This window comes from Agaricus bisporus, assembly GCF_000300575.1.
Source record: "Agaricus bisporus var. bisporus H97 unplaced genomic scaffold AGABI2scaffold_13, whole genome shotgun sequence".
Classification (NCBI taxonomy): domain Eukaryota; kingdom Fungi; phylum Basidiomycota; class Agaricomycetes; order Agaricales; family Agaricaceae; genus Agaricus; species Agaricus bisporus.
Window position 1 is genome coordinate 998,811 of NW_006267348.1, and position 23,606 is coordinate 1,022,416.

A 23,606-nucleotide genomic window follows, 5' to 3' on the forward strand; every position below is an offset into this window, starting at 1 on the left:
CTTATAGCTTCGACCTCGTCAGCTGGATACGGACTTGTACAGGTGATCTAAAGTACAGGGAACGCGTCATGGCACCCTTTAAGCAGTTTTGAAATAAACTATAGTGATTACAAAAAAAAAAAAAAAAAAAAAAATGTTAGCCGCACTTGCTAAGATTACATGTCATTCCACGACTGGCCAAGGCTTAGCTTGGTCTACATGCAGAGGCTCATTATAGCTAGACATATGTTCATCATAGCTAAAGGCTATAGTTTCTCTAATGGTACAGTTTTCCCATATAGGAGCCAGTGATCCCTCATGTAGACTCACAATGAACGGTATACTCTGCTGAGTGACGAGTAAGGGTTATAGGATGATGTAGCTAAGCCCGTAATGAGCTATAATTCATAGCTAAAGGCATATTTCAAGCGTAAAACGGCTTGGGCCGTAACATCTCCCCCCCACTAATAGATGACTGTCCTCAGTCACTAGACACTATGGCTCTTTGTGCTGTTTCTGGATATAGCTAGTACACCTTTTTCTAGTTGGACATAGCTGCGTCTGTTCTGTTATGGCAAGCTGCGCTGATTATGACTTGTCATGTCAAGCTACCTTGCGATCGGACCAATCGGTTCGTAGTTATGGGCGTTTTCACCTCGCAAAGTCAATTTGACAGAGCCTGTCTTCTCTTGATCGATACTAAGACTTATTCGGAATCTTCTTCCCTGAACATTCTTATAATATACGCCTCGAGTTTGATCGGTCTTTACTTTGACCAATCGTTGGCACATTAACTGTTGTGATTTAGATAAGATGGCCATTGATAAGCTGGAAGGTTTTCTGAGACAAAGTTCGATTGAGCACGACCCTAGACAATTTTATTTGTAGCTGGGGCATGTCTAAGTTCACCGCTTCGCTCGAGCTAAGCTCTTTACATACTGAGATTACACTTTTGATTTCTGTAATGAGGTAACGATCGGTAGGGCTTTCTGGACATATAAAGACGCCCAAGGCCGTTGACGACTGCAACCTTTCTTTCCCTTTTCTTTGATTCCCCATGCCTAGTCGTTGTCATCTCAGCCCTACTCAGTCTGAGGAAGAGACTGTGCTTGCTTATTGCCTCAAAAAGGAGAAGCTAGCTAAGCAAACACGCGAAGCTGAGAAAGCTGCCCAAAGGCGCAAACTCAAAGCTCAGCTGGCGGCGCTTTCTGACGATGCGGAGGACGACCTTCAAGAGGAGTTTCCACCGCGTGCGGAGAAGAAACAGGCTCGAGTCCCTAAAGCTCGTAGGTTTTCTTCGGACTCTGGGATTAGCTATTACTGATGCTGATTTGTTTCTGATTCTAGCTGTTGACAAAGAGGAGATAGAGTAAGTAGCTTGCTACTTTTATTGTTCAAGCTAACTTTGTCTTTTCCTAGGGAAATCTCGTCTGATGCTGAAGAGGCTGAACCCACAACTGAGGAAGAAGCTCCTCCTCCGAAGGTGTCGCGTTCAAAACGTCATTACACCGGTACCCCCCCTCCTAAGGCTGCTAAAGCTATCAAGCAGGAGAAAGCTTCCGATGCTCCGTCCCAAGCTAGGACTGTTAAGGCTCAACCCAAAGCTTTCGTCGGCAAGCCCGTAGCTAGAGCCACCACATCTGTCTCTACCACTCGACAAGCTAAAGGAAAGGCTAAGCAGGCTAAGGGGTCTTCTCCTGACCGCTCGGTTTTATCAATCAAGGAGAATACGAAGCTTCAAGCTGCCAATCCTCCTCCGGCAAAGGCTAAACGTGGTAGCTTTCATTTTATTTGTCTGTCTCTGCCTAGCTAACCCATTCTGAACTGGCAGGTAACCGGAACACTACTAGACTTGTGGACAACTATGCTTTAGTTTCCAGCCATCCGTTCCTTGATCACCTTCCTGCCCTTTTTAAGGTTGCTAGGTCTTTTAGCTCTGTACGTCTGCTAACTTCTTTATATGCTGTCGCTGTAGCTAACGGTTTTTTTATGGCTGTTACAGAATACCTTGCCAGCAGGTGGGGATTGTATATCCTGCAAGGCTAATTTCTTAGCTTGTGGCCACCGTTTCAAGGCTCCTGCTGCTGATGTAGAGGCGGCTACCACCAACGTCGAAGCTACAGCTTCGGACACCGCTGCCCTCATTTCCTGCGCTTCTTGTGCTCGTCTGGGCCGTCCGCACTGTACTCACGCTAAGCCGGCTGGTTTAGCTCAGTACTTAGCAGAGGTATTAAGGCTTTACGGGCTGTCTAGCGAGTCGCGTGTGTACCTGTTTTATTCATATAGCTGATTTTTACTGATGATTTAGCTTAGATCTTTGCGTTAGCTCTCGCAATATCAGCGTAGGGATTACGGAGCTAGCTAGCATCCGAAAGCTTTATAGCTTAGTCGAGGCGCGCGTTATATCTGACACTGCTCGTCACGCTGCCGAAATCCTGGCAGCTAAGGCCGAACATGAAAACGATCCTGGATATTTCGTTGGTGCTGGTCTTATTTCTAGTAAGGACCAGCTCCCTGATCTGTTTTCTATTTGTGAGAGCTTTTTCCCTTCCGGCGATGAATCCCCTGAAGAAGCTGCTGTGCGTCTCTACCAAGCTAATGTTAGGTGATGACAGGACAAGTCACCTGACAGTTCAGAGCTCTGTGCTCTCACATAATCTGTACTGTGCCTCAGCCCCTGCAGCAGGCCCTCAGTCGTGGGTTCCACCTCTAGGCCTAAGATGTATACATATAACATCTTAGCTACTATATACCAAGATCATATAGCTCAGTGGTTAGAGCTTCCTAGTGCAATTGGGATGGTCCCAGGTTCAAACCCTGGTGTGGTCACTTTTCTATCTTGACAGCTAATCGTGCTTTACTTCTGTTCATCGAAGAAGTCAACGGTTTGAAAGAGGGGGGAAACGTCTGGCCCTCCCTTCCTGAGCATCCCGGTTTCCTTCCTTCGTCTGATGAGCTTCATGATCGACGCATAGCGGTCGATGCCGCCCTTTTAGCTGGTGATCTCCATCCTCTCAACGCCATAGCTGGACCTTCTGGGTCGTCTATTTCTGAAGCTAGGGCCTCTGCCACCCCCAAAGACACAGGTGGGTATTTTAGCTTGAGCCAAACTGGTGAGGTGTTGACCACCATCGATCCAGCGCTCCTAGCTATCGTGCCCCCGAATGTCACTGCGGGTGAAGGTGAAGGTGAGTCCGCTTCTGGTGCTGGTAGGGTGGCATAGGTATTGCCTCTTCATTTTTCTGCTGCTGTATACTCGATCCTTCTGTTGCTGCTTATCTGTCTGTCTGTCGTTTCTTGTAGCTACACTTAGATTATCTATATCTTTTTCGTAGCTACAATCGTTTGAATGAATATCTGTTTTTGATGTGTTGACTCTTACGTGATCTAAGTCCATTAGGTATTTAAGAAACCTTAGCTAGCGTATAGGGTCGTTTTCCATTATCTTTTTGCTCCATATGGCAAATTTCAAATGTTTAATGAATGGACCTTGCGTTAGCTTCCGCTTCCTCTGCCTTTTGACTAAGATCTACTGCATGTCTATAGCCTAATAGATCTTCATTTACTACTGAATTTCGCTGAATTTTGCTGTACCTAAGTCCCTATCTCCCCCCCACTATGAAATGACGTCCTCGTCATTGTAGCTAGAGGGTGACATCGAAATTGATACAACTGGTGTGTTAGCGATCTATGATTGGCGTAGAACGTCCGCTTAGCTATGCGGTACCATCGCTTATCTAGATTCGTCTGCTGAGTATTTTGTCAATTCCATTTTTGCTGGTGCTGATATGTTTTTCCTTCGAGGTCAGGGTGGGTATAAAGGGTGTAGCTCGTTGCGTCGGTCTAACCAGCAACGATTTATCTGGACCCCTGACTTCCTCATGCCAAACGACACCCCAACTTCTACTGCTAGCTTACCTGCTTTACTCCCCCGAAACTGATCATGCTCATGTAGACTTGGATGACAATGTTGCCAACTTCTACCACAGGCTCGATCGTCTCAAGCAGAAGCAGACTACTAAGACATCGGTCCTGAATGCTCTAACTGCTATAGTTCCTGTCTGTGTATGTATCTGATAGCTAATGGTGTCGCTGGTCATAGCTAACTACCATTGTCTGATTTTTAGGAGAGCATGCTTCAACGCCTCGCTATCGATCCAGCTGCTCTTGAGCACCCTTCAATTTTCCAACTCCTGCGCCGAGGCCGTCGATGCTTTGAGATATGGCAGAACGATCATGACAATTCCTACAGGATGCCATCAGTCCACAATCGCATCAAGAGCACTCTAGCTCAGAAGTCTCGTACTCAAGCTGCAGCTGACACTGATGCCGCTCCTGCTACTCCTGTTATTCCTGCTAAGGTCCCTATGGACCTGGTTCATGCTGAAGCTGTACCTCCTAAGAAGAAGGTGACTTTTTATTCGCTTAGCTGTCATCCGTCTACTGAAGCTACTCCCATAGCGTCGTAGTGGCAAGCTCCCCAAGTCCGCAGAGACCGTAGCTTCTTCTGACGAGGAGGGCGAGAATGCTGAGGAGGTTGTCATCTGCAATCATAATCCTGAGGAACGGGTTTTAACTCTTCCCGAGAACTCTGCTGTGAGTAGTTACGATCTTAGCTACTCGTTTTTTATATGTTGATTCTACTGTTAGGCGATGCAAGTTGACAACGAGGGAGGTCCCGTTGAAGCTACTGTCACAACTGATACTACTGTGCCAGTGTCGGGGTCGACGGAAACGGCGTCGGGGAAGGGTTGTCCAGCGGTCGGGGAGCCGATGTGTAGGACAGGGGAGTGAGGGAGGACTCTGGGAAACCAGTAGTCCTAGAAGGTTTTCGCGCCGTCATACGAGACGCCGCGGGGAGCTCGAGTTCGTCTTCCATACGACCCGCCGCTTGAAGTAAAGCACGCCCAAGTTGAGACTTGAACATACCTTCCGGAACTTCTTCATCAGACCAGTCACCGTCGTCACCGGCGGTGTCAACATCCATTGCAGATTGCTTATTGCTACTCATAACTAGTGGCCACTGAGACTTCCAAAAGAGAAAGGTAGTGGTACAGGTTCAAGAAGCGATGGCTAAGTTTGTTGCTGCCGTCGAGGCTGGCAAGGAGATCAAGTGGACTAGGAATATTCTGACCGAGTTTGGCTTCCCCCTTACACTTCCTTCGACACTCTTTGTTGATAACAAGTCAGGAATCAGTGTAGCCAAGAACCCAGAGCATCACGGACGCATGAAACACCTAGACCTACGCTTTTACTGGCTCGGGGAGGCTGTTGAAGAAGGACTCATAGATCCTTTGTATGTTTCTACACATGAGCAAGTGGCCGACATCCTTACCAAGGCTGTGGCGAAGAAGGTAGTTGAGTTTGTCAGTCAGTTCTTATCCGTTTGACTCGCTTCTAGGCTCGTTAGGATCGCCACTGCAACCGCTATTGTTCTACGTTTAACAGTATGGGATTCGAAAAATGGATCTCGTACCAAAGACCTCATAAACAAAGTATATCATATTTGAGGTAAATTGGTTAAAGTTGGGTACGCTCGCCAGAGAGAATTCGTCCCACAATGCCAGAAATGCTGGAAGTGGAACCACGGTACATCCCGGTGCCGCCTCAACCATCAGTTGTGTGCCCGATGCGGTCAACCCCACATGACCAAGAACCACACCGTTTTTGCCACATGTTGCGGAGCGGCAAGGAAAAAGGAGGATTGGACAGGAGAGTGCAAGCACGAGATAAAGTGCATCAATTGCAAAGGCAACCATACTGCTGATTCCACCAAGTGCACGTACAAGCGGCACCAGAACAATATTTCGTGGCACGATCAAAGGCGCGCTACGGATATGGCAATAGAAAGAGAGAAGCGCGATAACAAGTGCCGAGCAATTCACCAAGCTCGTCAACTCGATGATGAGCAAATTATCGACATCCCTTCCTCTTCTGAATGAATTGTACAACAGGAGAAGACACTAATACTATTAGCAGACCTAAACCATCTGCACCACGATCATTAAAATATTTAACTATTCTATCATTCAATGCGCGCAAGAGTTGGGAAACCACATCTATCGTGTTGGACAAATGTGCCGGATATGTGGACATTATTATGTTCCAGGAACCGGGGTGGAAGGGCGTGAGGAGGCAACCATCTACCAAGAACAAGGAGGGCGACGTGGCGTCCTTTCACAGAAGCCTTCGATAACAAAGATGAATCAAGAGCAGCCAGGAGGGTACTCACCTACATCAACAGACAACTGGACGTTTTCAAACCACAACTCCGGTCAGACATCATCAAACATCGTGACGCATCACTTGTCACTTTGCACATTCCTCAACCTCGTAGGGGCATTCCTCACGAATTTAATATCCTCAATGTCTACAATGATGGGGAAACACATGCGGTGGTGCATGAACTTAGAAGGATGTCTGAAACCTTGCCACGGATATCGTTGTGTGCAGGTGACTTCAACATCCAAGATCGTACATGGGATGAAGGAGCAGTCAACCAAATCAGGCGCTCTTCTCCTTTTATGCGACTCCAGGAACTGTTCACAGACTTGGAAATTCAATATGTGCACCCTGTTAACAGAGGAACACAAACGAGGATACCAGATGACAAAAATTCGCGAGCATCAGTCATAGATCTTGTCGCAGCATCCGCGGCCTTGATCAACCAAGAAGGATTCCATTACAAAATCAAAGTGGATGACAGAGAAAGGTGGGGGTCAGATCATTGACCTCTTCAAATTGAGGTACCAATCTTGGGGAGTGAGCCAGAGATGAGGTGTAAAAGAAAAATAGAAGCGTGGTCTGAGGAGGAGGACGACTATGTAACACAGATTTGCGGAGACTTAGGTAGAATGATAGAAAACGTTTCTGAAACAGCGGAGGATTTAGAAGCAACAATGGGGAGAGTGTCTAGTGCATTCAAAAGAGCATGGGAGGCGTATTCAGAGGAGAGAAAACCAAGCCGTCACGGGAAGAAGTGGTGGAATGAGGAGTGTAAGAAGGTCTATCAAGAGATGGGAGAGAATGGAGGACCTAGGAATAGGGAAATGCGCAATAAGATGAGGAGGACTTTGCATGTAGCGAGGAGACAATACTTTGATAAACAGATTCATAGTATGGCAAGTGACAGAAAGAGACCATGGGACTTGATGCCGTGGACTAGAGAGAGGAAGATGCCGGCGGTGGAGGCGACTCTAGATAGTGAGGGGAATTCGTGCAACAATGAAGAAAAGTTGTTTGAAACTCTTCACAACACGTACAATGCAGCAGACAATAGAGAGGTGGATATGAGCAGCATGTATAGAGAGTTAGAGGAGTTTGAAGAGAGAGAATGGGTGAAGTTCTCAGTTCAAGAATTTCATGACGTGCTCAAAAATTGTGCCAAGAACACGGCACCTGGGCCAGACCACGTCTCTTGGAGATTGTGGAAGCGATTTGCGACAGACAACACGGTCTGCCAATTCGTAATAAAGATAGCCAATTCTTGCTTTGACACAGGATACTGGCCTCAACATTTTAAGCAATCCATTTCGGTGATCATCCCAAAACCAGGCAAACTGTCATACGACAAGGCCAAATTGTTCAGGCCTATTGTCTTGCTTAACACGATGGGGAAACTTATCGAGAAAATGATCGCATGGAGGCTTCAGTTTGAGAGTATTGAAGCTGGCGTAATCTATCCTTGTCAAACGGGAGGTATTCTCCAGAGATCGGTCAAGGATGCAGCAGTCGCACTGACACATCATGTCTGTACGGCGTGGGCAAAGAAGAAGGTGACTTCAGTTTTGGCTTTCGATGTAGCACAATTCTTTCCTTCACTTAATCATAATGTTCTTTCTAAAATCTTCAAACATTTTGGATTTTCGGCTAGTGTAGTTTCTTTTTTCTCAAATTATTTAGTAGGAAGAAAGACTCAATATTCCATAGACAATATCACTTCTCCCTTATTCGATAGTAATGTAGGAGTTGGTCAAGGTAGCGCACTGTCGCCTATACTCTCTGCTCTGTATATAGCACCGTGTTTTCATTTACTGGACAAATGGGTCAAAGATGAGGAGGACTGTATTCATTTTCCTTTAATTTCTTTTCTTTCTTTTGTAGACGATGGACTTCTTGTTGCTATGGGGGATTGTAGAATGGACACTCATGATACTCTAAAAGAGGCGTATGCCCAAATGACTTCCATTTTCAAGGACTTCGGTCTGGTTATGGAACATACAAAGACGGAATTATTCAACTTTGCGGACTCCGCCCGTAACAAAAACTCGCCAAACCCCGGCATCAATTTAGGTGTGGCTCCCTTCACCCGAGAATCTCCATGTGTCCCCAAAGATGTGTGGAGATATCTCGGAATTATGTTTGATCATAATTTGACCTTTCGCGATCATGTAAAGTTTTATTCCACCAAGTCGGTTTCTGCAGTTCGTTGTATGAAGTCGCTTGGAAATTCAAATTGAGGACCGACACCTAAACAAAAGCGCCTCCTCTATATATCGTGCATTCAACCAATAGCAACATTCGGACTACGCTGTTGGTACAAACCGGGAACGAGAGCATTCAAAACCAACCTAAAGATGCTTCATCTCACACACAATCAAGGTGCGCGCTGGATTACAGGCGCGTTCAGAACTTCTCCCATGGGAGCCATGTCGGCCGTAGTGGGTCTCATGCCTCTCCACCTCCAACTCAAGAAGCTGTTTGAGAGATCGGTCATCTGTCAAGATAGAAAAGTGACCACACCAGGGTTTGAACCTGGGACCATCCCAATTGCACTAGGAAGCTCTAACCACTGAGCTATATGATCTTGGTATATACTTCCCAGAAGTCGATATTGAAGTGCGAGGCTTTAACAAATCGTGCATCAGGAAAAATGTTTTTTTTTTAATTGTTCTTAATGACAGTTTAAGAAACAATTAAGAACAGGGACCTGTCTGAATCTTCTTAATGATACTTAGGCTTGTATGTCTTGAGGTTCCTGGAAATGACTTAAAAGTTACTTAAACTGTACTTAGTTGATGTCTTTCTCATAGATATAAAAATGTTGACATAAAGATAGATAAATAAAAAGTCATATTAAAGTCACACAAGTACATATTTCAGACATTCAAGGTCAACTATGACAATAGTAAGAAGCTTAAGAGTGAATAAGTCAACAAAAGTGATTATATTAGCATAGTAAATATAATACATTGGATATAATCTATACAGAGGAATAGGATAGGAGGATGGGAGAGGAAAAATGAGAGGAAAGATGTTCTACAAGTAGCAAATGAGCATAGAAACATGAAAAGATAGGAAGTACTCACCAGAGACCAGAGAATGTCCAGAATGTCCCCCAAATCCTCCCAAAACTCTCCCTAGAATCCCTCCTCATGTCCCCCTACATGTCCCCAATACCCTCCCTCAAATATCCCCCCCAAATACCCTAAAAAAGCATCCTAAAAAGGCAAAAAAAAGCGGTCTAGATAGGCTTAAAATGAGCTGGATGAAGGTAGGGGAGAAGAATGAATGATAACTTACTTGAATACAGGTCAAAGGGGCCAGGAAAACAGAAGGGGAGGGTGGGGAGGGCAGGAATGGTGGTGGTGATGAGGAAGGATCAACGGTCATGCTCTAAGATGAGACTGTAAGTCCCATCAATGGATAAGATCACGAAGTGTTTAAAGGTCCAGTTCAATAACAACAAACAAAACATTTCCTCAATGGCCGTTCAACTAACTAGTTTCCTATCATCTTTCCCCCTCCTGGCCGCATGCATTTCGCCTCATTTTTCGCTTTTCCTTTTTCTGTTTTTCTGTTTTTCTGCCATATTCTTTTGCTATTTGACCTTCCAACCAAACTCGAAACAAGAATTACATATGAGTTCAATTTTATACATTCAGTAACGAAGGCTTCTCTCGAGTCAAGCTACATATTGACCGCATTGACCGTCACTTTTACAACACTAATATTCTTCCCTTTGCCACGTATATTCCAGGGAACTTGACCCTCTCACCTCTATGCAACCAGGGGGCTTGCCTATTTCACTGAGGCAATATCCGATTCGGCTAAAACCAGGAGCCCCCCTTGGGCACGAGTATTTTCGGCCATACACCCTGGATTACAGTGTTACCCTGACACTCCCCTTCTCTCGCATGGCTGTCCCAATAATAGTTTCAACTAGCCAAGATTATCAAGGACGGGCGGTGCATCACCATCCTCCCTTCATCCCTACATCAGTAAAAAGTTATTCTACTTGAGCAACTTGAGAAAAATAGCACTTGAGAGTAACTTGAAAAAAGTTTCAAGATCATCAAGTAATGTCTCAAGTAAGAATTCAAGAGATTTTACTTGAAAAGCTTCTTGAAAAAATGATTTATGCTTGAAATAAACTGTCAATTTTCAAGTTTCTTCAAGTATAAGCAAGTGCATTTCAAATCTCATCAAGTATAATCTCAAGTTGTCACTCAAGTAAGCCTCAAGTGAAATTCAAGTAAATTTCAAGTTTCTTCAAGTAAGCCTCAAGTAAGCCTCAAGTGAGCCTCAAGTTGATATGAAGATTAATTATGATTAGATCTGTTCTAGAGATTGTCTTACCAGCTTTAAAATTCTGGAAAAATCACGACAAATCATAAAGTATTAAAAGAACATAAGTCTATATGTATGTTTTCGTCGGAAAACATACCAGTTATGGAGATAAAGAAAAACATGACAAGAATGTCATGTTTAATACTGGCTTCTGTGCCGATTTTAATGGTTTAAGAGTGTAAGTATATGTTCTCAAGGCTCAGGAAACCGAATCTGGTTTTAGATCTATTATCCGATCAATATTTGAGGTGCTATAGCACAATTTGTGTTTATCATATGTTAAATGTGCTATATCTCAGTAGGCTTTCATCCAACAAAGAATCTAATTAGTTATTCGAACTCCCCGACTTCGAAAATATAGGAATACACTTTTAGATCATTAAAATCCATGCAGAAATGACCCGAAAATATCTCCTACCTATGATTTGAGGAACTTTGACTCGAAAATCCCAAGTCCAGACGTCATGTGATGTCATGTGACATGTTGAACTTGTGTTTCGAGCATGACCTTCGATCCTTCCTCATCACCACCATCATTCCTCCCCTCCCCTCCCTCCCCATCCCTCCTCATTGCTCTCTGGGCTTATATTCAAGTAAGTAACCTCCCTTCCCTTCCCTAGCTCTCTCCCAGCTAATTCTAAGCTTAATTAGGACGCATTTTTGCCTATTTGGGACGCATTTTTAGGGGTATTTTGGGGGATATTTGAGGGAGAATATGGTGGATATGTAGGGGGATGTATAGAGAGATTCTTGGGGGAGTTTGGGAGGATTTGGGGGAGATTTCAAGGTCTCTGGTGAGTGCTTTCTATCTTTCTATCTTTCTATGCTCATTTGTTACTTGTAGAACATCTTCCCTCTCCTCTATCCTTTCCCATTCTCTAATCCTATCCCTCTGTATAGATTATATCCAATGTATTATATTTACTATGCTAATATAAACATTTTGTTGACTTATTGAAGAGCTCTTGAGTTTACTTGATGAGACTTGATGTATACTTGATGAAACTTGATACATACTTGAAGAGCTCTTGAGTCACTTGATGAAACTTGATGTATACTTGGCCATATTATAATATCAAATATTACCTGTCTTGAACATACTTGGACAAACTTGAGATACTTGAGTACTCTAGTTGATATCACCACTTGAGACTACTTGAGAGAACTTGAAAACCTGACTTCAAGTAGCTCTCAAGATTAGACCCTGACTTAAGGCACTTGAGAAAAAAGTCTACTTGATGAGTACTTGAAGTTTTTTCAAGATGGTTTCAAGTAGCTTCAAGTAGCTTCAAGTGACAAAACTTTTTACTGATATAAGGAGCTCCTAGAACACTTCAATATGGATGATGCTAATCCACTTTCCACTCCACTCACTCCGGGATCTGAACATCGCTTCTTGAACCTGTACCACTACCTTCCTCTTTTGGAAGTCCTAGTGGTCTCCTCTGCCTTTACTTATGGGGAACTTGAAGAGGAGATTTATATGCGCAAACCTGAGGGCTATCACATTCACAACCTTTATATTTGAATAGTACACATGTATTATGCAAACTTTATGCAAACATTACCGTAAATATTATTTTAATAATACATGTGTACTATTCAAAACATATGTAAATTAAAAATGCAATAAAGCTCAATTCAAGACTTTTGTTCACATAAAGTTTAAATATGTAAAATAAGTACTATGTAAATTAAATTTACGGTAACATTTGCATAATGTTTACATAATACATGTGTATTATTTAAATATAGAGGTTGTGATTGGTAGTCCTAACATGGTCTTTCGGCTCCGTAAATCGCTTTATGGCCTCAAGCAGGCTGCCAGGCAGTGGAGTAAGAAACTCCGGGGTGTCCATCGCTTCTTGAACCTGTACCACTACCTTCTTCTTTTGGAAGTCCTAGTGGCCACTAGTTATGAGTAGCAACAAGCAATCTGCAATGGATATTGACACCGCCGGCAAGGACAGTGACTGGTCTGATGAAGAGGTTCCGAAGGGTATGTTCAAGTCTTCTCTTGGATGTGCTCTACTTCAAGCGGCGGGTCATATGGAAGACGAACTCGAGCTCCCGGTGTTGTCTCGTATGACGGCGCCAACACCTCCTAGGCGTTCTGGGCTCCCAGAACCCTCCTCCTCCCTCACCCCCTTGTTGTACGCCTCAGATTTCCGAGGCTTTGCCAACCCATCCCCGGCACCGTTCCCGTCGACCCCGACACCGGCACCGACTTCCACCCCGTCCACTGGTCGTTCCCACGTCCTGACCGCCGGTCAGAAGGGAATGATCAAACTAATGAACACCTCTATCGCCATGCTTGACAACATTGAGGCCGAACACCCGCTCTATGAGCAGTTCACGGACTGTATACTACGGGCAACACGCACTCTCATCAAGCGGCGCGATCTTGATAAGTACCAACTCTCTTCCGTTGCGGGTATCAGCTCCTTCAGTGAGCAACTTGCGGCGACCATTGGGTCGGTTGATCCCCCGCCACCGGCACTGGAATCCACCCCCCCTCCCCCCACTCCCTCGGGTACAGCCACCCCTCGGCCACGGTCTCCGTCGGCCGACATGGACATGACCCCATGTAAACCAAAGAAGGCAAAGCCGGCGCAGCCGACCCCCCCTCCTCTTCCCAAGCCACCCGTTTTCGGAAAGGACCCTGTCCCTTCTAAGAATAATTCTTATGCCAAGGCCGCTGCTTGCCGCCCTCCTCAACAGCAGCCTCCGCCCCACCCTCAGGCTCCCGCGGCCGTCACCACCACCCCTGCGTCCAAGCCTTTGGGCAGAAAACGTAGGGCTCGTCACACATGCCATGGCGCGAAGCGCCGTGGTGTGCAACTCACTCCCCCCAAAATCAACACCCATCTCCAGAATGACGTCAACATCATTCTCGAACATGCTGAAGACTCTGGATCCGGCATTTTCATTGCCGTGAGCCGAGTCCCCACTTCCTCTGAGACCGCGTGTGTTCTGAAACACATTCAGCATCTCACCACTGTCACGGGCATTGTGCCCATCAAATCCTCCCCCATCACATCGACTTCCTACCTCAAGGTTATCAACGTGCCTATGGTCCCTGCCGAACCAAAGGTCTGGCAAAACGTTCAGCGCAGCGCGTTTACCAACGCGCTTGCAATTTCTCTGGTTGGCAAGGAACTCACCATTGCCATCAAACATGCCGTCCGTTTCATGCGGACATCGGCCCACAGTGACACTTGCGTCGCTTGGGTTGACATATGCGATTCCGTCGCGGGCACTTTGGCCCGCTCCTACATCGGCAAGACGATCGTCATTGGCGGTCACAACTGTCAAATCCGCGGTGTTGCTCCACGGCCCAGCTCTGCCTTGTGCGACTCGCGTTCTGATACGCAGAATATGTTTTCTTTCTCTCTTGGTAACATGTCATGGCAACCGTATTCTCAGCATGTTGTACATAGTGTTCGCATGTACTTATATCGCTGGAATAGAAGGCTCAAACAGCCACTTGATTACAAAAAAAAAAAAAAGCTCCGGGATCTGAACTCTCTGACATTGTTCCTTCACTCGAGGATCAGGCTGAGATGAAGTCAGTTCCCTATCTCAATGCTGTAGGTGCTCTTCAGTATCTCGCCACTATGACTCGTCCTGACATTGCCTATGCTGTCTCCTATCTCGGGAGGTTCAACTCAAACCCAGTGTCAAACGTAGGATGTACGCGACGCAGTGGCGAGTCTAACGGTCCTAGAAACGAGGCGAACAGACAGGAACTGAATGAGCAATCCTAGGGACAACTGTGGACAGACTGTAAGAAGCTATATTGTGTTCTAATAACTTGTACTCACCTGTGGACAGACTGTAAGAAGCTAAGGCCTCTGAAGCGTCCACAGGGAAGTTCAACCATACATGACTAAGCTATTATGTGACTAAACTCGTCCACATATCTCTAAGTCCACCAATAACACTTGTAGACTGCTTGCTCACTCTAACACACCCTCTTGATCCAGCCAGTCTACTCAAGTCCCAGTAGTGGAACAGCAAACTCAACTACCTTCTTTGCCACAGCCTTGGTTAGGATGTCGGCCACTTGCTCGTGAGTCGAAACATACAAAGGATCAATGAGTCCTTCTTCAACAGCTTTTTTTTTTTTTTTTTTTTTTTGTAATCACTATAGTTTATTTCAAAACTACTTAAAGGGTGCCATGACGCGTTCCCTGTACTTTAGATCACCTGTACAAGTCCGTATCCAGCTGACGAGGTCGAAGCTATAAGAACAGAAACAGAAAAAGAAAAAAGAGACCATTCGAATCTGTATACAAGTACACTAAGATAGACAAAGAAACAGAAACGTTCATAGACGAGATAAAATAAAATCATTCTTTTCCTACCCCTTTTCAACACCGCCTGCGACACAGGCTTAATCTCTCTCATCATCGCGCAGAAGATATCTCTCCACCCATCGTTTATCTCCCACACATTCCAATGTCTCACGAACTCGATTGACTCGTGCAAGAAGATCGGTCCTTTGAGTGGAGGAAGCCTTCGCTCCTTCCTCCTTTTGTTCTCCTCCTCTCTAGCCAACTCTAACTCTCTCCCATACGCCGGCCAGCTTTCATCTGCGTGTCGTGGAAGTTCCGGAGGTACAAAACTAAACGCTTGGGGATTGTCTTGGAGGAAGAGGATGAGGCCTCTTATCGTAGTGATTCCGTCCAAGTTGTAATGATTGATCTGCCTCACAAACAGAGCATCAGCAGAAGGGTCGGGAAAATACAAGGGCTCACAACCTATTAGTTCTATATCTGACAGGATTAATACATTGGATACGTTGTGATGGAAATTAATACTTATCATGATAAATTTTTTTTATTCTACTGAGAAAGAATTACAAGGCCACATTTTATCTGAAAGAAATTGTCGGTACACTTAATAATGGCATACCATATTATCCTTTTCATAGGTAAATTATTAGAATGTACTATAATGGGTTGTATTAGGTTTCCAATGATAGGAATACTCGAAAGTTTGTGGAGCTATAATAATCGGGCATTGTAATGTGATCTAATCACATGATCAATATTATCCAATTGTAAGGGGGTATTCTAATGAGTAAGTGACGTTATAATTCAATCTCGAGGGGCCATAAATCCGGATATTGTCAAGACAGGCAGTGTTTATCATCAAGAAGGTACTTTATTTCGTGAACTTGACTACAAGGCACTAAATCCTAATGCACTTTCCTCTTCAGTACACGAGTCTCCATCATCAACCTGGGTATTCTCATCTCCGTCAAGCTCACTATCCCAATCGTTATCATCTCGATCTGGTAAATGCTCTGTTGATGTAAACCTCGCATCTTCAGTATCACTAGCTTCAGAATTATGCTCTTCGTTTTCCACCGCCGGTTCCAAATCTTCATGTTCAATTTCGCACTCTCTTGTTTCGCCTTTGTCTCCCCAGAGCCTACCAATTTCATCTCGAAAGCTTTGAGTAGACTCCCTGGTGGCCAAATGTCCAATCCCGCCACCAGTAAAGCACATGAACATATCTCGGTCAGCAAACCTTGATCCAAATAATAATAATAAATTCTGAACATCGAATTATAGAGGATGGGACTCACATGTTTACATAGTATTGGTTGTAATCCAAGTCCATTTCTTCTTGTCGACGAGCCATTGAGGGGCCTAGAAGTTGTGCGGTAGTTTCTTGTTCAAAGTTAGGTATCAAATGAGCTGCCCGTAATACATCTGATGGATTAACAAATCCGAAAGTGTCAGGACCAACTTTATGGAACATGACTTGATGTAGCCGTTTCGCAGCAAATCCTGCATGTGCACCACTATCAACGTCGTACCAACGCACCAAAAGAAATTCCATTCGATGCAATTCATGTTTCCGTGAACGATTACTATTGAACTGGACCATCGCGTGATAAATCCCAAAGACCCGAGCATAGCAATAGGGATGAGTACTACCATCACGTGAAGCATGATGATATCAGAATAGGTGCTTGGGTTGATAGAGTCTTGATCCCGTCGATTGTCATACGTGGTGAAATTGATACGGAGAACTTTGTGGGCAAAGATAGAACTCTCCAAGAGGAGAATCTTCGTGCGATCTTCAGCTGTGATTTGAAGGCCATCGAGAAGAAGTCGATTGAGGAAATGATCAATCAACTTATGATAAAAACCCTATATGAAATAGTTAGTTGATTCATATTCGACACCACGGTCTGCAAACTCACCTCGGTAGCAGGATCTCCGGAATTTTGCTTCAGCCAGTTGAATAAATTCAATCTTGCCGCTTTCCACCTCGAAATATGATGGTGTTCTTGTGGATCTGAGAATGGCAAATCGTCCATTTTGATCAATGCTTCAGGAATTGAGTCAAGTTCTGCCAAGGTCACAGAATGATTCAAAGCTCGAAGCTGTGCTTGACGACGCTCCTGTTGACTGATTTGCTTTTCAATTTGGTTTTTATTGGTCCGATCATAAAACCTCTTGACACGACAATGTTCTTGTTCTCCCTGAACTAAAGTATTAATATATAACCTGCAATATTCGATAACATGACTTACAATTTGTGTTGAGACTCCATTTAGTGTGCCAATCAAGGGGATAGCATCAGGATAGTGTAAGATTGAATGGAATTTGGGTATATTGATGTGAAATTCCTTCCGTATACGTCTAGACCCACGAACCGTGGCAGTTGAACCATTCTTCAGTCTCGCCGCTTCAGCACACATAGCCGTGGCAGCCTCTGAAGGTGTCTGTACAGTTGAGAATTGAGGGCATATCTTGTTTGCGAAGTATCGGATTTGTTTTGTGAAAGCTCTCGTTAAGCCACGGAAGATACCAAGACTAGTTTCAGTGTGTAGTCGCAATTTAGCAGAGGCATGCCAGCAGGCAGCGGTAAAGAGCAAGTCTTGAATTTTACGATCAACCGTTTTGGGGAACAGGCCCTCAAAACACGGCCCCACACATTGGAACACATCCTCAAAGTCTCGACCAGCCAACTTCTTCATTTCCGAAACATTATTCTTGAAACTCCGGATAGTTGACTGCCCAAATGCAGGAACCCTGTGAAACCTGCTATGGTTAAATACCTGTTTAAATAAAATAGGAATAGAAACCCTACCGATGATCCAACTTGGCAACTGCATTTGGACCCATTGTATAGAGGATACAAACAAGATGTGTCAAAAAGTGTTTGAAGACGCCAATTTCAACTTCGTGAAGGACATCAGGAACAAATAAATCATAGAAATTAAATCCACATGGGAGGAGGAACTGGCTAAACGCATTCTAAGAATAAACAAGTGTTAGGTGACATTCTGATAATGAACAACGGAACGTACGTGAACAGGGGTTTTAGATTCCCCGAGTATTTTGTCTATTGCTTTTCCATCGGCAACGTAACCATATTCGTAAATTTGTCTCCGTGCCGTTTCGACTCTCGCTTGCTCTCTCTCAGAATCCTCTCATTTGCGCAATGAATAGATCGAATCATGGAGTTTTGTGCCAAGCCCAAGTATCTGATTCTTCGTTACCGTGCAGTTTGCACAGAGGTTGGATGAGTTCGGCTTTATGCAAGCGATGAGAACCCTGTTACATATCAGGATGCAGCTTATGAATTAATTCTGTATGATGAAGACAGACTTTTCAACGTAATCAGTAGAATATACAAAAAAACGAGGAAATAATCGGCGCCACTTCTCATCTCCACATTGGACAACCATTCCGTTCCGATATACCTCATCAAAATCCTTGCGACTAAGAATGATTGACCATATTTTTTGTATCAAATCATGCTTGAGTTGCTTGAGACTTGAGTACGGCGCTGCCTGGTCAAATTGCTCCATATAAGTGTCTTGTATATCCGCTGGAAGCTATTGAAAATATTAGATATCGTTCTATAGTTGAATATCAGGTACTAGATTCTCACCGATGGAATATACGCGAGATGATGTGCTGCAAACGAAGAAACCTTTGTTCAAACATATTTTGATAGATTTCCAAACCAGATATAAATTGGCCATAGCGATGCAGTCCCGAAGTCGGCGAGATGAGTGGAATCAGAGTATGCCATGAGAGGCACAATAGCCTTTTCGAGAGTACACCCAGGTATCTCAGGAAGTTGCCTTTCCATCTCCAAAAATCTGTCCGAAGTGTAGACCTCTCCATAAACTCGTTCAACAGGTTCCTGTTCAGAAGGCTGCCACATTTGTTGAAACCCTCGCCAGTGAAAATTGCGCGAGGCAAAATCTTGGATGCCAGACTTGATCACCTCGGTTAAATCGCGGTGGAAGAATTTGATTTTGATAGTTTCGGCTTCCTCTTCTCGTGAATATTGCGTACGAACCAAGGGAAGTGGCAACTTGATCGCACTCTCCATCCACACATCACTTTTGCGGTATGGTAAATCAGCATCCACCGATGTTGATTTATCCATGCGTCGTGATTCACGGGTTGAATTGAAGTTTTTGAGGTCGGATGCCTGGAAATCAGCATGTAAAATCACATCGTCAACCAGATGTTGAAGGTCGGCAAGGGTTTTTTGAGTGCTCTGATAAAACCAACACATGAGGCGAAATATTGTTGCATTGAGAAAGGGAGTGAAATAACGAGTTGATGTCGATATCGATGCAGAGGGCAGTACATTGTCAAGAGTTTCGGGTCCAAACCCAGCGACTGGATTCAGTGGAAGAGAATTCGGATCCTTGATAAAGGTTGGAGTATCAGCAACATGATAAATTGTGATATCCCGGTCGGGGTCTGTAGACGGCAGGACTGTATAGCGGCAGAAGAGCCCCATCGAGTTCGGCTCGGTCTCAATGAATGGTTCATCAACTGCTTCATGGTCCGAGCTGTCCATACTTGCCTCAGCGGCGAGGTCTACTATGACTTGGCAAGGCCTTACTCGAGGCGGTACTGGTTCAGCCAGCTGGGCATCACGCTCCCGAACACGGGCTGAGGGTTTACGAGCACGTGTTGACCTTCGTAGACCAGTCGGCTCAGATGGTAAGTGATCCACCAGCTGTAGCGGTTGAATCGCACTTGTTGCAAGTACTGGTGGTCTTTTAGAAGGAGTATATGGCAACTCGGAAGTAGTCGGCTCGGTTTCGGAGGTAGTAGGCTGCATAGGAGAGTTTTCTGAGGGTATAAATGGTGACGGAGAGATCTCTGGAGCCAGAGACGGTGCAGAAGAGATATCTGGAACCAACAACGGTCCAGGTAATGCAGGAGGGAGCTCTGAAAGGTTGGAAGTGACCGGTTCTGCAGGAACTTGTTCAAAGAGGAAGTTTTCGAGTGAAAGGCCCGAGTTTGACCTGCCCACTCCTGGTTGTACCTCTAAACCAGATGTAACCATCTACAAGTACTTTAAATTCAACAAATGATATATTTGATTGTAATGAGCACTTACCTCGGTGTAGATGGTGACATTTTTGCCATCCACATTTTGTACCTTGGTTACTAGTCGAACGTTGGCCCGTTTAACACATGCGCTTCGATGAATATTGAGACCTCTCTGGGTATGGAAAGACCTCCGGCATATTGAACATGCGTTGGCCATGTATACAGGTAGAATTGTGACCAGAAGCCAGAGCAGAGGCTTCGTGGTCATCAAGGTGGCTATGCGGGATCATCGTTAGACGTTAGCATGCCAACACTTTTGGCTGTGTCCTGTTCAACAACCACATCACACCCAGGCTCGTAATGCAATTCCTCAACAACGACACCCTCGATCACGATGAAACTTTGTGAAACAGATCTCTACGGTGGAGGGAACATCTGTGCGAAATTCTGAGGCGGTGCAATTAGAGTTAAGCTCACAAAATACAAAACGGTTTTGTTACTGGTGAGTCTACCTATCTGCCAAATATCTCGCTGAAAAGTCCACATAAACCTTTCATACTCAATCATCTTATAGTCCGTAGTACCTTTTAAAAGTCCTCAAAGTTTTAGAGCAAATGAAGGCGACGCAGCTTCAATATATTGAAACTCACTTTCCCCCCAATTCCACAAATATTGAGCCCGATTTTATACCTGTTGCTTAGAGATTTCAGGATGCGGTCAGGCTATCCTATTGGCATGTTTGTCGACGGTTTCATAGAGATTGAGTAGGAGATTGGTTTACAATAACAACATCTCCAGAATTAGGGTGAGTTTTACAAATTCAGGAATACCCTTGCTTTTACTCATCCCCGTCTCTTCAAACTTCGCAGTCTTTAGCGTTCCGGCAAAATCGACTAGCTCCCCAATTTTCAAAGGAAACGGACAAGAACTCGCAGGGGAATTGGCATGACATTTTGCTAGCTCTGCTATTCCAGCCTTGTGACAAGGCTTGTTACACCTCTGTAATACGTTACACTGAGGTCAATTAACTTGACTTCGTACCACTACCATCCCCTTATGCCCACCGCCAATCCCCCCCGTTCTCGTCTGCGCCGCCGCTCCCGTTCTCGGTCTAGGTCTGTCTCTAGGTCTCGTTCTGGCTCGCCTAGTCAAGCCAATGGCCGTGGACGTGATCGTAATCGTCAATCACGATCACGTTCACCTCGATCGCGCTCCCCTTCTCGCCAATCCAGGACTGGGCAGTCTTGGTTCTGTACTATCTTGAAGGCTCTCGATAACAAGAACAGGAAGGGGGTCCAAGGACAAGAGAAGTAATTGTATTTTCTTTTGATCTGAATGAATTCACATACTATATGCGCTAGGAAAGGGGCTTTACAGCCTTACTATCGTGTGGGGAAGCTCATTCCTCATACTATCGATCCTTGGATGAACATTGAGCAGATCTTTATGACTGCTCTCGCTCAGGAAGGCCTTTTGAAGGTCGACGACGACACCGAGTCGCTAACCGAAGAAGACGCAAGGTAAATTCTCTCTCACCGTTGAAGTATATGCTCATTTCACCCCATAGCGAGCAAGATAGGTTCAAAGAACGTCAGGTAGACGCATACCGGAAGATTTTGGCACTCGTGCCCAACATGCACGACCTCGTCAAGCGGCTCTGTGACACTATGCAAGACAATGACGAAGACCTGAACCAGAGCCACCTCTTCAAGTTTATTGAAGTGGTAAGTAAACCAATTCTACTCGTCCTGGTATCTTACCACTTGAGTTTTTTATAGCTTCATGAAAGTGCAACCCAAGCTCAAATTGCGGATTCGTTGAAGGTCAACAATGCGATTTGCGAGCTCATGGTAAAAGACACTGGGGATCATATTACCCCTCCGGTACCTAACGAGAAGTGTATGCGAGGTTGGGAGCACATCGACACTGGTCGTTTGCTTTGCCCAGTCCGGGAATTGAGACGTGGGGGTTATAACACCGAGTAAGATTCCTTTTCTGATGATTTGCACTTCTGATGTTAGTATATTACAGTAAACTTGCTAAACTCAAAGCCGATGAAGTCCACGTCACGGCGTACGACTATCCGCTCTTCTTATATGATGAAGACATGATGCAGGCTGGTGATATCATGGCAGGACTCTGCCGAGGTTTTCTGTTGCTTCGCGTAAGTCTTAATTAATATATGAGGTAATGCTAATGCTCTGTTACTTAGGTTGTTGAAGAAATGCTGTTTGGCAGTGGAAAACCCCGGGTGACGAAGCATGCAACCAAGGACTCTATCGCAGTCAAGTACGGGATTACACAAATTACACCCTCAATCATTGCTTATGGCGCTACTCAAGTCAGTATTTCTGAATTCAATTGGTCTTTCCTCCTTTACTCGGTGTACAATGCAGGCTCGGTTTGCACTGTCGTCGATCCGAGAGTGGCCCATGCAAGACATGTTATTTGAGCTGTGTTAGGACGACTGTGACTGTGATGTCACAGGTCACACCTAAACTCAAGAACTGAAGGGTATAGTGACAAAAGTAATATTAGGCGTGAACCTAAGAGAACTCGACGGAGTCTTCTACAAGTTTCTACCTACTTTATATACCTAGACTACGGCGCACAGACCAACTACCCTAGGTAACTATTTATATACTGACATGAGAAAAGAAGCACGTATGAGAAAGTAAACTAATTATACATTTGACATGCGAAAAGAAGAGTGGAGTAAGAAGTAAGTAAACACAAGTACATTGATCATAAAAACGTCAACAACACCAAACAAACCATAAAAGTGTCCACAAGTACAAACAACTCCTAGACAGGTAATCTACTCACACGAACCAACGACTCCCGAAGTAATTCCCAATCATCGCATCACATGGGCATAGTACGAAGAATCCGGCTATTGCCCAGTGTCGCGGTCCCCAGTATCCCCATCTCTGTATTACCCACGCCTTCTGTTCCTCATCGTCCCACATTGCTAAGGTTACCCTCCCACACCGCCTACATCGATGATCCGATAGGTTCCAACCTACCGGTCTAATCTCCCTTCCAATTTCCGCCGCTGCCCTTCGCCATTGTACCTGCTCCGCATGATTCGGAGGTAGGAAAGATAAGATGAGATCGATAAGTTCAATTGGTAAGTCTGTAGCTTGCGCCATTTTAGCAGTATGCCGATAGTTTAGCCTCCGTCGAACTGTAGCAGCAGAGGGAAATTATTATGTAATAAAATATGTGACAGATGTGACAGTGTGACGCCGTGACATTCTGGCAAGGTTCTAACAAGCTGGACGAATTTTACTACAATGTCCTCGAGATTTTTGAGGACCCCGACGACTGCTGGACTAAGCAAACTCTGGCGTTCTGGCAAGAGTAAGAGATCCACAAGCCTGAGAACCATGCTAATCGTCTCTCGCTAGCCATTTCTTTCCCTCTGGTGGACCCTCTCGGCGTGGAGCAAGAAAACGACGCGCGGTTCCAAAACCAAGCGAGTGGCAGGATGTCATCAAACTTCGAGCTCTGAGGGATGTATGACGACAGCTCCGCGAAGAGTCCCAAGCTCAGGATCATGTTCCGGCTGAATTGACACACAGCTAATGGTTTATTTCTCTCAAACGGTTCACTACTCTTGGACGGCTTGCTACCATCGGATTGCTCTTGCTTTGCAGTGTGGAATTCTCGTATCATGGATCTTGCTCGCTTCACGGTTTATTTATGCTTCAACTTCTCTTGCTT

The 23,606-nt window shown here is 44.9% G+C and overlaps 7 protein-coding genes and 2 non-coding genes across 9 annotated transcripts; 6 read left to right on the forward strand and 3 right to left on the reverse strand.

The window, feature by feature from the left end:
* Nucleotides 1-1,036: 1,036 nt before the first annotated feature.
* Nucleotides 1,037-4,773, forward strand: AGABI2DRAFT_146423 (hypothetical protein; the record flags this gene model as incomplete). The annotated part of the gene is made up of 15 exons (XM_006456592.1): nt 1,037-1,265; nt 1,327-1,348; nt 1,399-1,754; nt 1,811-1,917; nt 1,982-2,240; nt 2,293-2,558; nt 2,654-2,675; nt 2,746-2,799; nt 2,826-3,167; nt 3,628-3,654; nt 3,721-3,789; nt 3,935-4,044; nt 4,107-4,388; nt 4,441-4,575; nt 4,630-4,773. 15 exons carry the CDS (start codon nt 1,037-1,039, stop codon nt 4,771-4,773), a joined length of 2,424 nt encoding a protein of 807 aa, XP_006456655.1.
* Nucleotides 2,736-2,808, forward strand: AGABI2DRAFT_t145. Its single transcript has one exon. It is a non-coding gene; the product is annotated as a tRNA-Cys (tRNA).
* A 740-nt stretch (nt 4,774-5,513) lies between the features above and the next one.
* AGABI2DRAFT_45186 (hypothetical protein) lies at nt 5,514-5,792 on the forward strand (the record flags this gene model as incomplete). The annotated part of the gene is made up of 1 exon (XM_006456593.1): nt 5,514-5,792. A coding segment is annotated over one exon (279 nt), but the record flags the coding sequence as incomplete, so codon positions are not given.
* Nucleotides 5,793-8,712: 2,920 nt separating this feature from the next.
* On the reverse strand, nt 8,713-8,785 carry AGABI2DRAFT_t146. The gene has a single exon. It is a non-coding gene; the product is annotated as a tRNA-Cys (tRNA).
* A 2,266-nt stretch (nt 8,786-11,051) lies between these two features.
* Nucleotides 11,052-11,430, forward strand: AGABI2DRAFT_122542 (hypothetical protein; the record flags this gene model as incomplete). The annotated part of the gene is made up of 4 exons (XM_006456594.1): nt 11,052-11,141; nt 11,200-11,235; nt 11,291-11,342; nt 11,393-11,430. 4 exons carry the CDS (start codon nt 11,052-11,054, stop codon nt 11,428-11,430), a joined length of 216 nt encoding a protein of 71 aa, XP_006456657.1.
* Nucleotides 11,431-12,489: 1,059 nt separating this feature from the next.
* Nucleotides 12,490-14,039, forward strand: AGABI2DRAFT_146424 (hypothetical protein; the record flags this gene model as incomplete). The annotated part of the gene is made up of 2 exons (XM_006456595.1): nt 12,490-13,980; nt 14,019-14,039. 2 exons carry the CDS (start codon nt 12,490-12,492, stop codon nt 14,037-14,039), a joined length of 1,512 nt encoding a protein of 503 aa, XP_006456658.1.
* A 500-nt stretch (nt 14,040-14,539) lies between these two features.
* AGABI2DRAFT_122544 (hypothetical protein) lies at nt 14,540-17,696 on the reverse strand (the record flags this gene model as incomplete). The annotated part of the gene is made up of 8 exons (XM_006456596.1): nt 14,540-14,613; nt 14,916-15,255; nt 15,795-16,086; nt 16,145-16,440; nt 16,506-16,715; nt 16,769-17,050; nt 17,102-17,603; nt 17,662-17,696. 8 exons carry the CDS (start codon nt 17,694-17,696, stop codon nt 14,540-14,542), a joined length of 2,031 nt encoding a protein of 676 aa, XP_006456659.1.
* Nucleotides 17,697-18,516: 820 nt separating this feature from the next.
* Nucleotides 18,517-20,148, reverse strand: AGABI2DRAFT_122545 (hypothetical protein; the record flags this gene model as incomplete). The annotated part of the gene is made up of 2 exons (XM_006456597.1): nt 18,517-19,893; nt 19,948-20,148. 2 exons carry the CDS (start codon nt 20,146-20,148, stop codon nt 18,517-18,519), a joined length of 1,578 nt encoding a protein of 525 aa, XP_006456660.1.
* Nucleotides 20,149-20,936: 788 nt separating this feature from the next.
* Nucleotides 20,937-23,192, forward strand: AGABI2DRAFT_181181 (hypothetical protein; the record flags this gene model as incomplete). Its single annotated transcript, XM_006456598.1, has 9 exons — nt 20,937-20,995; nt 21,113-21,190; nt 21,242-21,400; nt 21,448-21,604; nt 21,659-21,861; nt 21,912-22,044; nt 22,093-22,221; nt 22,277-22,333; nt 23,158-23,192. Coding segments are annotated over 9 exons (1,008 nt in total), but the record flags the coding sequence as incomplete, so codon positions are not given.
* Between the last annotated feature and the right edge of the window lie 414 nt (nt 23,193-23,606).